Genomic DNA, 12,233 nt, shown 5'->3' with positions numbered 1-12,233 from the left:
GCACAGTGATGTGATGTGGGACCAATTGGAGACTTTGTCTTTGAACCAGCAGAAACCCCTGGCTGCATGTAGAAGCCTTATTTTAGCCATTAGAACATCTACTCCCAGGGAAAGATGCACTTCTCCATAAGGACAGGCCGTAGAAACCACATGCGCAGTATAAGAGCTAGACATTCAAACCTCTCTCTGTCTCTGCCTTTGAACAAGTGAGAACAAACTCCAGCTATGAACCAGTGAAGGTTTCCCTCCTTGCAAGAACAGAACTAAGCAAGACAGCGCAGAGCCAAGAACTCAGACAGAATGAAAAGTGGCGTCGGGACCTCCATTTTATCTCCATTCATTTTTATCTCCAATTTTATTTTTTAAATCACCGGCAGACACCGATGAATGCTCCGTGGGCAATCCTTGTGGAAATGGGACATGCAAGAATGTGATTGGAGGTTTTGAATGTACCTGCGAGGAGGGATTCGAGCCTGGTCCAATGATGACATGTGAAGGTAAGAGTCTCAGATACAGAAGAGACAGTTATGCCTATACTGACCATGGGGGCAGCTGCTTGATTCCAGTTCTTGATCTTAAAGACCTTTCAGGGCATGGAGAATCAAGGCCATCTGAGCCTGGCAGCTGTTGTATCACTTCTTCTCTGTGTGACCTCATATGGTCAGTAAATATAGTGAAAACAATATAGGTGGCTTGTGGCAGAAATTATGTTGTACATAACAGAGTGCTTACAAGTGCATCTTCCTGCTCACATCTCAATACAACTCCTGTCTCATTTACTATATCCTGTTTTATTCTCTATTTTCTGTTGTTGTTATTGTTGTTTCCAAGATACCCCCTCCCCGTCCCGTGGCCTGTTAAGTGTTCCCCTGATCTCCTTTTAGAAACATGGAGCTAGATAGCCACTCACATCCTGTGGTCAACTGGAGGCAATCCCAGAGGAGAGGTTGCCTAACCCATAGAAGCATCTGAAAAGTATTTGTCAGCATGACCGCCTGGAAGAAAGTGTGGAAAAGAGGGAAAAGCTAGGGAGTGCCAAAGAGTGGTTGGTCCCTAGACTATTTGCCTCATAATCCCCTGAGATATTGCTAGGGATGCAAGCTTTCTGGTCTCATCCTAGGTCACTGAATCACAAAAGCAGGGCCCAAGCCGCTGTCCCAATGATCCACAAGTTCCTCAAGATGGGGTTCACTGGTGTAAGAAAAAAATGGGGAAGGGAAACTGGTATTGAAGGAAGCCCTTCATCAGATATATGGACTGTTGGCACCTCCAGAATGTTGTGAGCCTTCCAAGGCTGTGACTAAAGCCTGATGCTCAGTCCTGTCCTCCACATACCTCATTATTCTTGGGGAGCAAAGAGGTTTGTTCTCACACTCTTGCTTTTGAAAACACATCCTGGTATTTCTAAAGTGTGTACTCTAGAAAGGTCATTTTTCCCAGTAGAGGGCATCTGTGCAAACTGAGTTCCTCTAAGTATAAAATGACCAGAACACTCTGAGCAGAGAATCCTTGTTGTCTCCTAGGAACCTTTTTGGTTTGGAGAAGGAGGAGTTATGAAGAGTATTAGAGAGCTTGTCTTTTCTTTTGATGACCAGTGCTCTAGTCGAAGGAAGCAACTGGTCAACCTGAATCTTCCAAGTATGCAAAATTGACCTATTGTTCTCATTCATGTAAATACATAATTATACCAGGACAACACACTTGTGACTGTTCTGGGAGATCCGGAATATCCAACCACCATATTTATACCAGCTATAAAATAATCCTCTTATATTTTTATCATTTTTCTGGATCCATCCATGTCTATGATAAGGAAGTCTTTTGACTTTTAGTAAAAGCACATTTCTCTCCTTTTGACATTCTTGGTGCTATTGGCTTATTCTTTTATGTTTTCTTCCTACAGATATAAATGAATGTGCCCAGAATCCTCTGCTGTGTGCCTTCCGCTGTGTAAATACCTATGGCTCCTATGAATGCAAGTGCCCTGTTGGATACGTTCTGCGAGAAGACAGGAGGATGTGTAAAGGTGAGGACCCATTTTAATCCATTTAGTCCTAAGAGTTATAAATGCTTCAACAAGCAAGTATGAGTCATAAAGCAAAGGAGTCCAGGAAGGGCTTGCATAGCATCTTGCTTCTGATCAGGCCATCGGTTGGTTGGAAAGCAGTTTCTTCACCAAGTCCAAAGGCGGTTAGAAGATTCCCTTCCATTTTTAATATATCAATTCCCAATACAAAGGAAATAAGCTCAACACTGAAACGACAGAGATGGTGGTCTCTTGTGTAAAGGGCCAGCATGAGGTGATTGTGACCTAAACTGTGATTGTGCATCTTTCCAGATGAGGATGAGTGTGCAGAGGGAAAACACGACTGCACTGAAAAGCAAATGGAGTGCAAGAACCTCATCGGTACCTACATGTGCATCTGCGGCCCTGGGTACCAGCGCAGACCCGATGGGGAGGGCTGCATAGGTAAGAGCATCTTGCAAAGGTTGCTTAGTGCTGAAATGGCAGAGGGCAGAAGGGACCTGAGCTCCGAGCCGGGTGGGTGATGTCCTCCTTTCTCTTAATCAAATGTCACAGCTCACGGAGGAAAGGCCTTACTGTCCTCTACGCTGGATTGGCCTTTCCCTGTCTCTTGGTCTGGATTGCTGTCAGGGTCATTCACCTTTGACCCTTGCCCTTTTGTTCATGTAGCCACCCAGGAGGTGGCTTTTCACACTGACTTCCCTAAGTCTGTCCACTCAATTGTCTTGCTAACACCCTGAGCTAGGACTATTTCTAAGCCAGGGCTCTAACTTCAACAAACTACTGCTTACCTCGAGGTGGATCCAAGCCCTGGTATTTTCAATGTCCCCAGGTGATTCTAATGTGTATCAAATATTGAGAACTACAATGCTAGCCCAGGGAATGGCAAACTGCAGCTTACAGTCAAATTCAACCCTGCCACTTCTTTTGTGAATAAAGTTTTATTAAAACACCTCATGCACTTCAACCTCCCAGGAAGCTGGGTTCCTGGCCTGGACCATCAGGTGTGGCTGAGGGTTTTTTAACCAGTCTTCACTTAGCTCTGGGTGTTGTTTTCCCATTCTCTGCCTCTCTCAGGGAACTCTGTGTTCAAGAGACTCAAAGCTATTCTCAAATGAGAGAGACTTGGGGAAGTTAGCTTGTGATATTCCGTTCTAAACAATCACCCGATAATCCAAAAATAATTCAGCTATTTTAATGTTTTAAGAAGCATGTTAAAGCGTGGTTTATTTTTTTTCTCAATAATATCGCTAAAGTGTTAACAAACAAGCCAGGTTGAATCTGAAGATCAGCCCAGACTAATGTTCCTGGGTCAACACAACTTACTGTCATCATTCTGACTGAAGTAATGTATCTCTTTAAAATGACAATCAACCTTCAGTCCTCCCTGCAGTGTGTGGACTCACCTTTTAGGAATCTTCTTTCTGTACAGATGGGGCAAGACTTAAGTAAAAAATATGCATGCCCGAAATGCTGCTATTTGCATTTAGATCGATCAAAATTTGTTCAAGGATGCCTTAGAAGACCAAAGGGACAGGAGGCAGGGAAGAGAGAGAGAGAGAGAGAGAGAGAGAGAGAGAGAGAGAGAGAGAGAGAGAGAGAGAGAGAGAGAGAGAGATTAGTTTTATTGCATAATTCATCTCTGGAAGTGGACATTGGCAGTCTGGAAGAGGATTTTGGTGACTGAGGAATATGGGTGAAAGGGAGACCTTGAGTTTTTTCTTCCTGGCCTTTCCTAGATTTCCAGTTTTTAACCATGTGGATAGATTACTTGTTTGCAAAGAAAACTGAGAGAGTGAATGAAGGAAGGGAAAGAGGGAGGGAAGGCGAGAGGGAGGGAGGGAGAGAGGGAGAGAGGAAGGGAGGAGGGAAAAATCAAGTGTGTGTGGGGGGGGGGGAGTCACCCTTCCCATAAATGTCTCCTGACTCCTGTTCACTGTCTACACAGATGAGAATGAATGTCAGACCAAGCCCGGGATCTGTGAGAATGGGCGTTGCCTCAACACCCGGGGGAGCTACACCTGTGAATGTAACGATGGCTTCACAGCCAGCCCCACTCAGGATGAGTGCTTGGGTAAGCATCCAAGGCTGTGCAACCTTCCCCTCAAGCTCCAAAGCATTGTTTCTGGTTTGATTTCTGAAAAATAAAAAAAATGTCAAAAATTGCAAAGGAGCTGAAAACATTCAGCCTTGGGAGATGACTTAGTGACCAAGTGTCCCTTGGGCTCAGGACCTCCGTACAGAGAAATTCTTCCTTTGCTAATTGTACATGGAATTGCTAGCTTGAGGTTTCCTTCTTGCTGCCTGTTAAGGCCTCTGTAACCAGGCCCACTTTCGTATGGTTTTTTTTTTTTTTTTTTTTTTTTTTTTTTGCCCCCTTTTCTATAGCATGGCTGTTGCAACTGTCCTTCCACACGTCTGGGGCACACTGAGTTAAAAGCTTGTCTGCACCAATGCCTTTCTGCCAACTCACAGATTTCTTGTCTTGTTTCCGTCAGACGCCTCCTCTCTCTCTCCCTGCTGTTTCCAGCTTTTGCTTCTCGCTCCTCTTCACCCAGGGTAAAGTGTTACATCCTTTTGGTTTTTTTATATCCAACCAAATTTCTAATGCCCCAATGCACACAGACCAGCCCCTCAATTCCTCCTTGCCTTGGAACGTCTCTTCCAGACAACCGGGAAGGGTACTGCTTTTCGGAGGTACTACAAAACATGTGCCAGATTGGATCAAGCAACAGGAACCCTGTCACCAAGTCCGAGTGCTGCTGTGATGGAGGGAGAGGCTGGGGACCCCAGTGTGAGATCTGTCCTTTCGAGGGCACGGTGGCTTACAAGAAACTGTGCCCCCATGGCCGAGGATTCATGACCAACGGAGCAGGTACTTCACTCTGTTCTGTTGTTGAGAAAAGGTGGGAACTTATTTTTTTAATTAATTTTTCATTATTAGACAAAAGCTGTTGCAAGGGATGTATGTGTTTCTCTACGGAGAAGGACGGAAATGTGAGGCTGCCAAGATAGGCTTGCGCTGTCTGACTGGGGCGGACAGAAATCCTTCCTTATAGGGCTGTAAACATTCAAGGCCATTTGCCAACAGTCCTTGGTCCAGTTGATTATGTGTGCTTGGGTCCTTGCCTCTGCCTTGCAAGGGTCCAGTAGAAATCTGCTAGAAGGTAGTTTATAAATGAACCATGAACTAAACAATCATCTAGTTCCACTCCACCAATATTCATTTTAACTCAAAATTAGCCAAGATGGAGTATATCGAAGAAGTACCAAGACTGCTGGTGTGCTGGGAATAGTCGTGTCTGAAATGCACAAGCTGCTTTCAGCTAGACATCTAGATGCATACAGGGGTTGGCGGAGGTGTCTGAGGAAGTTGTGAAATCCTGCAAGACTCATATGATTCCACATTTATCAACACAGTCAAGGTTTAGTTCCTAGAAGGACTGAGAAAGAGGGTCCTGTTGGTGTTCTGTTGTGCCCCTTGGGTGGGGTAGGGGGCTGAAGGAGGTTAGAAGCAAATACTTAAAGAAGAATTAGAAGAAACGTGTCTTCCTGTTGGGAAAATGTGACTAATGAGAGAATAAAGGACATGGGTAAATGGAGGGCAGATCCCACCTTTTGGAGGATGTTGAAATGAGAGACTAGAGGACCCATTTCTTGAGACCAATTAAAAAGTGCTCACCTGTACCTCAGGGTAAGCTGCAGAAGGCCAGGCACACCCATCTGCTGCTAGTAGATGATTTTTGGGTGATGAAAGGGTTAATAACTCGTGCAAATGCTTGTATTGGTGCCCTGCCTTAATGGCCACCAGTGCAGAATCTCCAAGCCTTTCTGTCTGTGATAGAGACATGAATAAGGTTGTCTCTTTCTAGCAAACTTCGTAAACCTAGCCTCACCATCTACCCAAGAGGCCCAGTTAGTTCCATACAAAAGAGGGAAGTAAATTCCACTCTCCCCACATGAGGTAACTTGATATTTTTCAGGATTAACTTCAAATAGGACAAAGAAAATATTGAAGAGATTTCCTTCTTATTTTGAACATGGAACATCAGGGAGAAACTAGTCTTCCCTTGTCCAGAGGGTCCTCTGCTATGACTTGCTCCTGTGATGCCCAAGGGTGAGACGGAGCAGAGGACACAACATGTCTCTGTGCGGTGTGATTCTATGAATCCAGAAGAGAAAAATAACACAACCTTAGATGGCCAGTTGTTTGAATTATTTCCCTTTGTTTGAACAGCTTCTAATTATCACCTCATACCATCATTACCAACTGCTTATGACATCCTCTCTGTCTCCTTTTGGTTTAATACTATAGTTCTTAGTATAATAACATGGTATATAAAACTTTTCACTCAAGTGACTCCTGTGTTTCAATGCTGCCCACTGTATATTTTAACGTATGTATTATTGTGATTTATATCTGTCCTAGATATTGATGAGTGCAAGGTTATCCACGATGTTTGCCGAAATGGGGAGTGTGTCAATGACAGAGGGTCGTATCACTGCATCTGTAAAACTGGCTACACTCCGGATATAACCGGCACTGCCTGTGTAGGTAGGTGCTTCGTTTATACGGCTTTATTCCCGAGTACAAATTTCAGGTTATAGGAAAGGAAACCCCACACTAAAAATCTAGAATGCATCTCTACTTTTAATAGAAAATTATGAGGCAATCATGAAGTGCTTCACAGAGTCTATAGGTGTAGACATATAGATATAGATATGGAGCATTCAGAAAGTCTTTCAGACAGAGCTCTACACTGTCTTTCTTTGATCACAGATCTGAATGAGTGCAACCAAGCTCCCAAACCCTGCAACTTTATATGCAAAAACACAGAAGGGAGTTACCAGTGTTCCTGCCCGAAGGGCTATATTCTGCAAGAGGATGGAAGGAGCTGCAAAGGTAAGCAGTCTTTGGCTTTATCCACTCACAGGCCTCTGGTTATGCCTGGGAATAATTAGGAGACAAACTGCAAGACCTGCTTCCCTGGACTTAGTGCCTGTGTAGGGAGTAGGTCCCTGAGGATTACACTGAGGCCAGGAAGGCTGCTTAAAGCTAGGAGTAGCAGCCACCCTTGCTTGATACCACATGAGCATCCATGGATGATATCTATGAAAGGCTCATTGGTACCAACTCTCCAAGGCTCTGGTGAGGTGAATTCCCAGTTAATTCCTCATCTTTTTCCATTTGCTTCATTTATTCAGTCTCTGTTCAACAACAGTGTGGGCTAGGAGGTCTTCATACCATGATCTCAGAGGTGTGTCTGATTAATTAAACGAGTCTATCTATCTGTCTGTCTGTCTGTCTGTCTGACTATCTATCTATCTATCTATCTATCTATCTATCTATCTATCTATCTATCTACCTAGATTCTAAGTTTGCAAAATAAAGCCACCATGCCTTCTAAGAACTTACCAGAGGTAATTGTGGAATTTGAGAAACATTCAAACTCTGTGCAGAAATCTCTCCTCAACTAGAAATTAGCTTTTGTAAAATCTGTTCAGTATATATTCAGCCCTATCCTACTAGATAAAACCCTTCAGAGGTTCTTCTATGCAGACCTGGTCCTAGGTCCTGGATCATTCTGTAGCTGGGGAAGATGTCCCTGATCCCAGCATCTGCTCATAGCCTGCAAATGTGAGCTTCAGCTGGGATCACTGTAAGTTCTGGCATGTGTAAGGATGTGGAGCAAGAGATAATCCGTGTGAACAATGAGACATGTCCAGAGAAAATATCTCTTCTCTCTGCAATTTGTAAGGAAACAAATGTACATTTTTGAATCTGCAGCAGTGGGCTACGGTAGACACTCACCTCAGTGTGAGCAATGACTTTCCCAAAGACACACATCTGTGGTTACACAGCCCCCTCTGTGAACCCTGACCATTCTCTGTAACTCTGGATTCAACATGCAACTTGAGCAGAAGAAGGTATAGGAGAGACTGTCTGGAGTCTCAGGTGAGGGCCTAATGACCCTCTCCTGACTTCTGTTTCTACATCTACAGGCCTGACTGTGAGGTTTCTTACAAGTAGCATCAGCTACTCTGAGGGTGACCAGGCTGTTAGGCTCAGAGTCTTTATTTCACATACCCTTCTCTCTGCCCATTCTCATAAAGTCCAAGTTTGTCTGTGCCTGACAGACATGTGGAGGTGTGCAGATGCCTGTCCCACTCACTCTGAGATGAAAACACGTAGAAGAGAGCCTCTGGGGGAGGTGTGGGGCCAGTACCTTCCCCTCACTGGAGAAACGGGGTGGACAGGGAAGAGAAGAAATCCGGATAAGATTTATAGCAAGTATGGACATAACACAGTGAAACCCACCCCCATTAATCTGTACAATTTGTATATGTTACTGATTATAATATAAAAGGAAAAGAGGGGGAGGAGAGAGAGGGAGAAGATACTCTTGAGGTTGAGAACAGCAAGTTGCTGCTGAAAGGTTCACATTAGTGTATTGCACAACTACGAAGTACCACAGCACTGTTTTCTCACCAGCTGCAGGTGAGAGAAGTTGACCTCTCAGCAACAGAGAGCTCAAGAAAGGCTCCGTTTGAGGGTGGGCCCAGGGAGGTCCTCTCGGGTTAGGAAAGGTACCTGCCCAGGCAGGAAGGCCACTGGGGGAGCAAAGGCAGCCGCTAGCAAATCTCACACCACGTGTGCCTCTGTGCAGGGCCTGAGTGTGTGATAAAGTACTCTTGAATTCCCAGGCATGTAAAAGCCATCCCTCAAGTCTAACATACTTGGTAGCTCTTAATATGTTTTTAAATGCCTTTGGAACTTGAAGTGAGTCTAGAAGCTAAGGCTGTGCATACAGACTCTGTTAAGGTGGGAGACTGTTCTGAGATTGAAATAATAATAATAACAACTTTGGATCTGTCATATAAGAAAGGGTTTTTTTTGTTTCGGTTCATCAAAATCAGCTAGATTTGTTTGTTTGTTTGTTTGTTTGTTTGTTTGTTTATTGTCTTTCCTAGTTGTTCGATTTTATTTCACTCAAAGAAAAACTGCTAACCAAGGAAGTCAAACTGATGGCCTCCTTTAATGTAGATTAGTGGTCCTCAACCTCCCCTTAACACCGTTCCTCATGCTGGGGTGACCCCAAACCATAAAATCATTTTCGGTGCTACTTCATAACTGTAACTGTGTTACTGTTATGAATCGTAATGTGAACGTCTGTGTTTTCCTATGGTCTTAGGGGAGCACTGTAAAAGGATTCTCAACCCACAGGTTGAGACCAACTGACTTAAGAGAACACGTAGATTTCCAGCCTTGGCCTCTCTTTTGCTATCTTAGATCTTTCACTGCTATGGGAAATGTTCAGAATGAGTTTTTACTTCATTTTTACAATCCGTTCAGGCATTTAGAATACCTCTCAAATGAACTTGCTGACAAATCCCTACATTTCTTTAGCTAAGGGGAACTGATAGACCTTGGATCCCACAGAGCCACTTTTCCCTCCCTTTCTCAGCCCACCGCCTGCCTTCCTGCCAGCCCCTTGCTGTGACTCTGTGCTGCCCCAGTGCCCTGGAAGGCCTAGAGATGCTTCCTCCCCAAACCTGTTCGGCACAACTTGAATCCCATCTTGCAATTTCTTGCAGATCTTGACGAGTGTGCAACCAAACAGCATAACTGTCAGTTCCTGTGTGTTAACACCATCGGTGGCTTCACATGCAAATGTCCTCCTGGGTTTACCCAGCACCACACTGCCTGCATTGGTAAGTAGGAAGGAAAGCCATGTGTGGGACACAAATGTTCCCATAAGAGGCTTTTCTAATCCCTCTGCTGTCAGATAGCGTGTTAGCATGCAGGGGTGCACATGTTAGCCATGCGCACAGGAGAGGAAATTATTGACCCTATAGTAGACTTCTCTGAGTCAACCTTCTCCCTTCATTTCAAACAATGCAAAGCATCACTCTCCTCTTCTCTCCCACCGCTTCTCCCAGATAACAATGAATGCACATCTGATATCAACCTGTGTGGGTCCAAGGGCGTTTGCCAGAATACTCCAGGAAGCTTCACCTGTGAATGCCAGCGGGGGTTCTCACTCGATCAGAGCGGGGCCAGCTGTGAAGGTAGGTCCAGACCTCAGCCATACCCAGCTAGCAGCTTCTTGTAGAGATGGCATATGTGGCTGTCAACTTCCGAGAGTTACAGGAACTATTATCTCTTCTGGGTGCGCTGACATACATCTATAATCCAAGCACTTGGGAGGCAGAGGCAGAGGAAAGAAGATTGCCACAAATTGAATGTCAGCCAAAAATAAATAAATAAATAAGCAAACAACCAGGCAAAAAAATGAAGAAAAAGAGAAACATCTCAATGCAAGGAAACCATCCAACTAAAGACCAGACTGTTTGCATGAGCCCCAGGTTTCAGAAATGTACCAACAACACATGCCTCTTCTATGTAGACCAAGAATTTCTTTTTAAGGTTAACACATTAACTTAGTAGGAATAGCTCGCAAAAGTGCCTCAACATCCGACATTTGTGGCCAGAGCCCTTAGATTTCTCCAACATGGACAATACATGTAGGAAATAACTCTTCCACAAATGTATAATTCACAATCAAATTTTAATTCTTATGATTTTATTTTATTATTCATATTCCTTGGTTTCTAATTCTAGTACAAACGAACACAGATAGTTTCCAGTATCCCACAGCTTTCTGTGACTTACATTTTTATCCATAGACTGTCTGGGGAATCTCCGAATATTAGCGTAGATATTTATTCTTGATATTTTGATAGAATACATTTTTTTTAGAAGAAAGGTTTATGTCTAAAACTGCCTTTGAGCTTCACAGGCAGATGGATGAGGCTTCAGAGAGCCTGAGAGACAGGTGCTGACAGGACTCACAAAAGCCTCTGCTTCTTTTACAGATGTGGACGAGTGTGAGGGTAACCACCGCTGTCAACATGGCTGCCAGAACATCATCGGAGGCTATCGGTGTAGCTGCCCCCAGGGTTACCTCCAGCACTACCAGTGGAACCAGTGTGTAGGCAAGTAGCTCCTGGTCCTTCAAAGAAGCCCAGCTGCTGGCCCCTCATGGAGTCTGAACTTCCTTCCAAAGGGAAGTTACAGAGCCAGCCACAGCCCCCTGAAAGTTTCTCTATCTAAACCAAAGGGAAGTGATAATCTTCAGGGATGTAATGGAGTGACTGGCCTTTGAATATAGTAGAGCTAAGCTGCCCTTAGACTTCCTTGACGCCATGTTACCTTCCTCTTCCGCTGCACTGTTAGTCAGCAGCCCACACTGGGGAATCTCTCTATGATATCTAGTTCCTTGAAGATTTACTTTGGTTCCAGGAGGATCATGACCAGATCAGAGTAAGTTAATTAAGGTTAGGGGTTCCTATTGCCCCAAAATCCCAAACAGGGCTCAGAAGGCTCAAGACATAACATTTTCTAGAATGAGTCCTGACAGGGACCGAAACGGTTTGCCCAGTGTGGTGCTATACTGAGCAGATCTCTTGGACCAGCCCCACCCATGTGCCCCCCCTTAGCTTGTCAGAAGTTCACTCTGCCTGGTGGTTGAGTTAGAGATCAGGGGCTGTAAATGCCATTCCTTTCTAGAAGCAAATAGCAGATTTCAACTTTGAGCTGAAGTGGAACCCATTGGGCCCTACTAAAAATAGTCAAAGATGGCATCTATAGCACACTTTATTCCTTATTTAAAAAAGAGAAAAGAGTAAACAACGTTATCTTTGATTTTTCTATTTTAGTATCCCTGTAACCTAAGGGACCTTGGATGGAGATTTGAGGTCTTTGGATTTAGAGCATCTTCAAATAGGCAAAGTCAGGCTAGTGACTGAATGGAAGGAGAGGGAAAGAGAGAAGAATATATATTCACAAATAATACTAGACACACACACACACACATACACACACACATGATACTAAGTATTTGAATTTATCAGCAAAGCCCCTAGGCCTTCCCCACCTATTCACTAAGTGCACATGCACCACATGAACTAGAAGGGAGGTTGTCTGGGGAAGGACAGGGGATGGAGGCAGGGAGTGGGGAACACAGGAGGAGGAGTATGGTCAAAGTACACAGTACACTTGGATGACAACGTCTTTATTCGACTCGTCACTGTGAACAACAAATATCCCCCAATCTAAATAAGCACTGGAGGGTAGGTGAATCACCCCTGTGCATAGAGACAGTTGCTGCTCAACATTCAAGCCTGGGAAAGCCTCCTGATGCTC

At 44.3% G+C, this 12,233-nt stretch overlaps 1 protein-coding gene across 1 annotated transcript in view; it reads left to right on the top strand.

Moving 5' to 3' along the window:
- The window catches only part of FBN1 (fibrillin 1), a 193,471-nt gene that overhangs the window by 174,743 nt on the left and 6,495 nt on the right, over positions 1-12,233 (top strand). The window contains exons 54-63 of the mRNA XM_080930907.1: positions 378-497; positions 1,904-2,026; positions 2,339-2,470; positions 3,975-4,100; positions 4,695-4,901; positions 6,456-6,581; positions 6,807-6,929; positions 9,623-9,739; positions 9,968-10,096; positions 10,904-11,023. Of these exons, the coding sequence (XP_080787033.1) occupies positions 378-497; positions 1,904-2,026; positions 2,339-2,470; positions 3,975-4,100; positions 4,695-4,901; positions 6,456-6,581; positions 6,807-6,929; positions 9,623-9,739; positions 9,968-10,096; positions 10,904-11,023 (1,323 nt within the window). The remainder of the gene's footprint in view (positions 1-377; positions 498-1,903; positions 2,027-2,338; positions 2,471-3,974; positions 4,101-4,694; positions 4,902-6,455; positions 6,582-6,806; positions 6,930-9,622; positions 9,740-9,967; positions 10,097-10,903; positions 11,024-12,233) is intronic.

The sequence above is a fragment of the Micromys minutus genome (genome assembly GCF_963924665.1).
Source record: "Micromys minutus genome assembly, chromosome: 17".
Lineage (NCBI taxonomy): Eukaryota > Metazoa > Chordata > Mammalia > Rodentia > Muridae > Micromys > Micromys minutus.
Note: the sequence above shows the minus strand (reverse complement) of the source record. Positions and strands in the feature narration are given on the sequence as shown.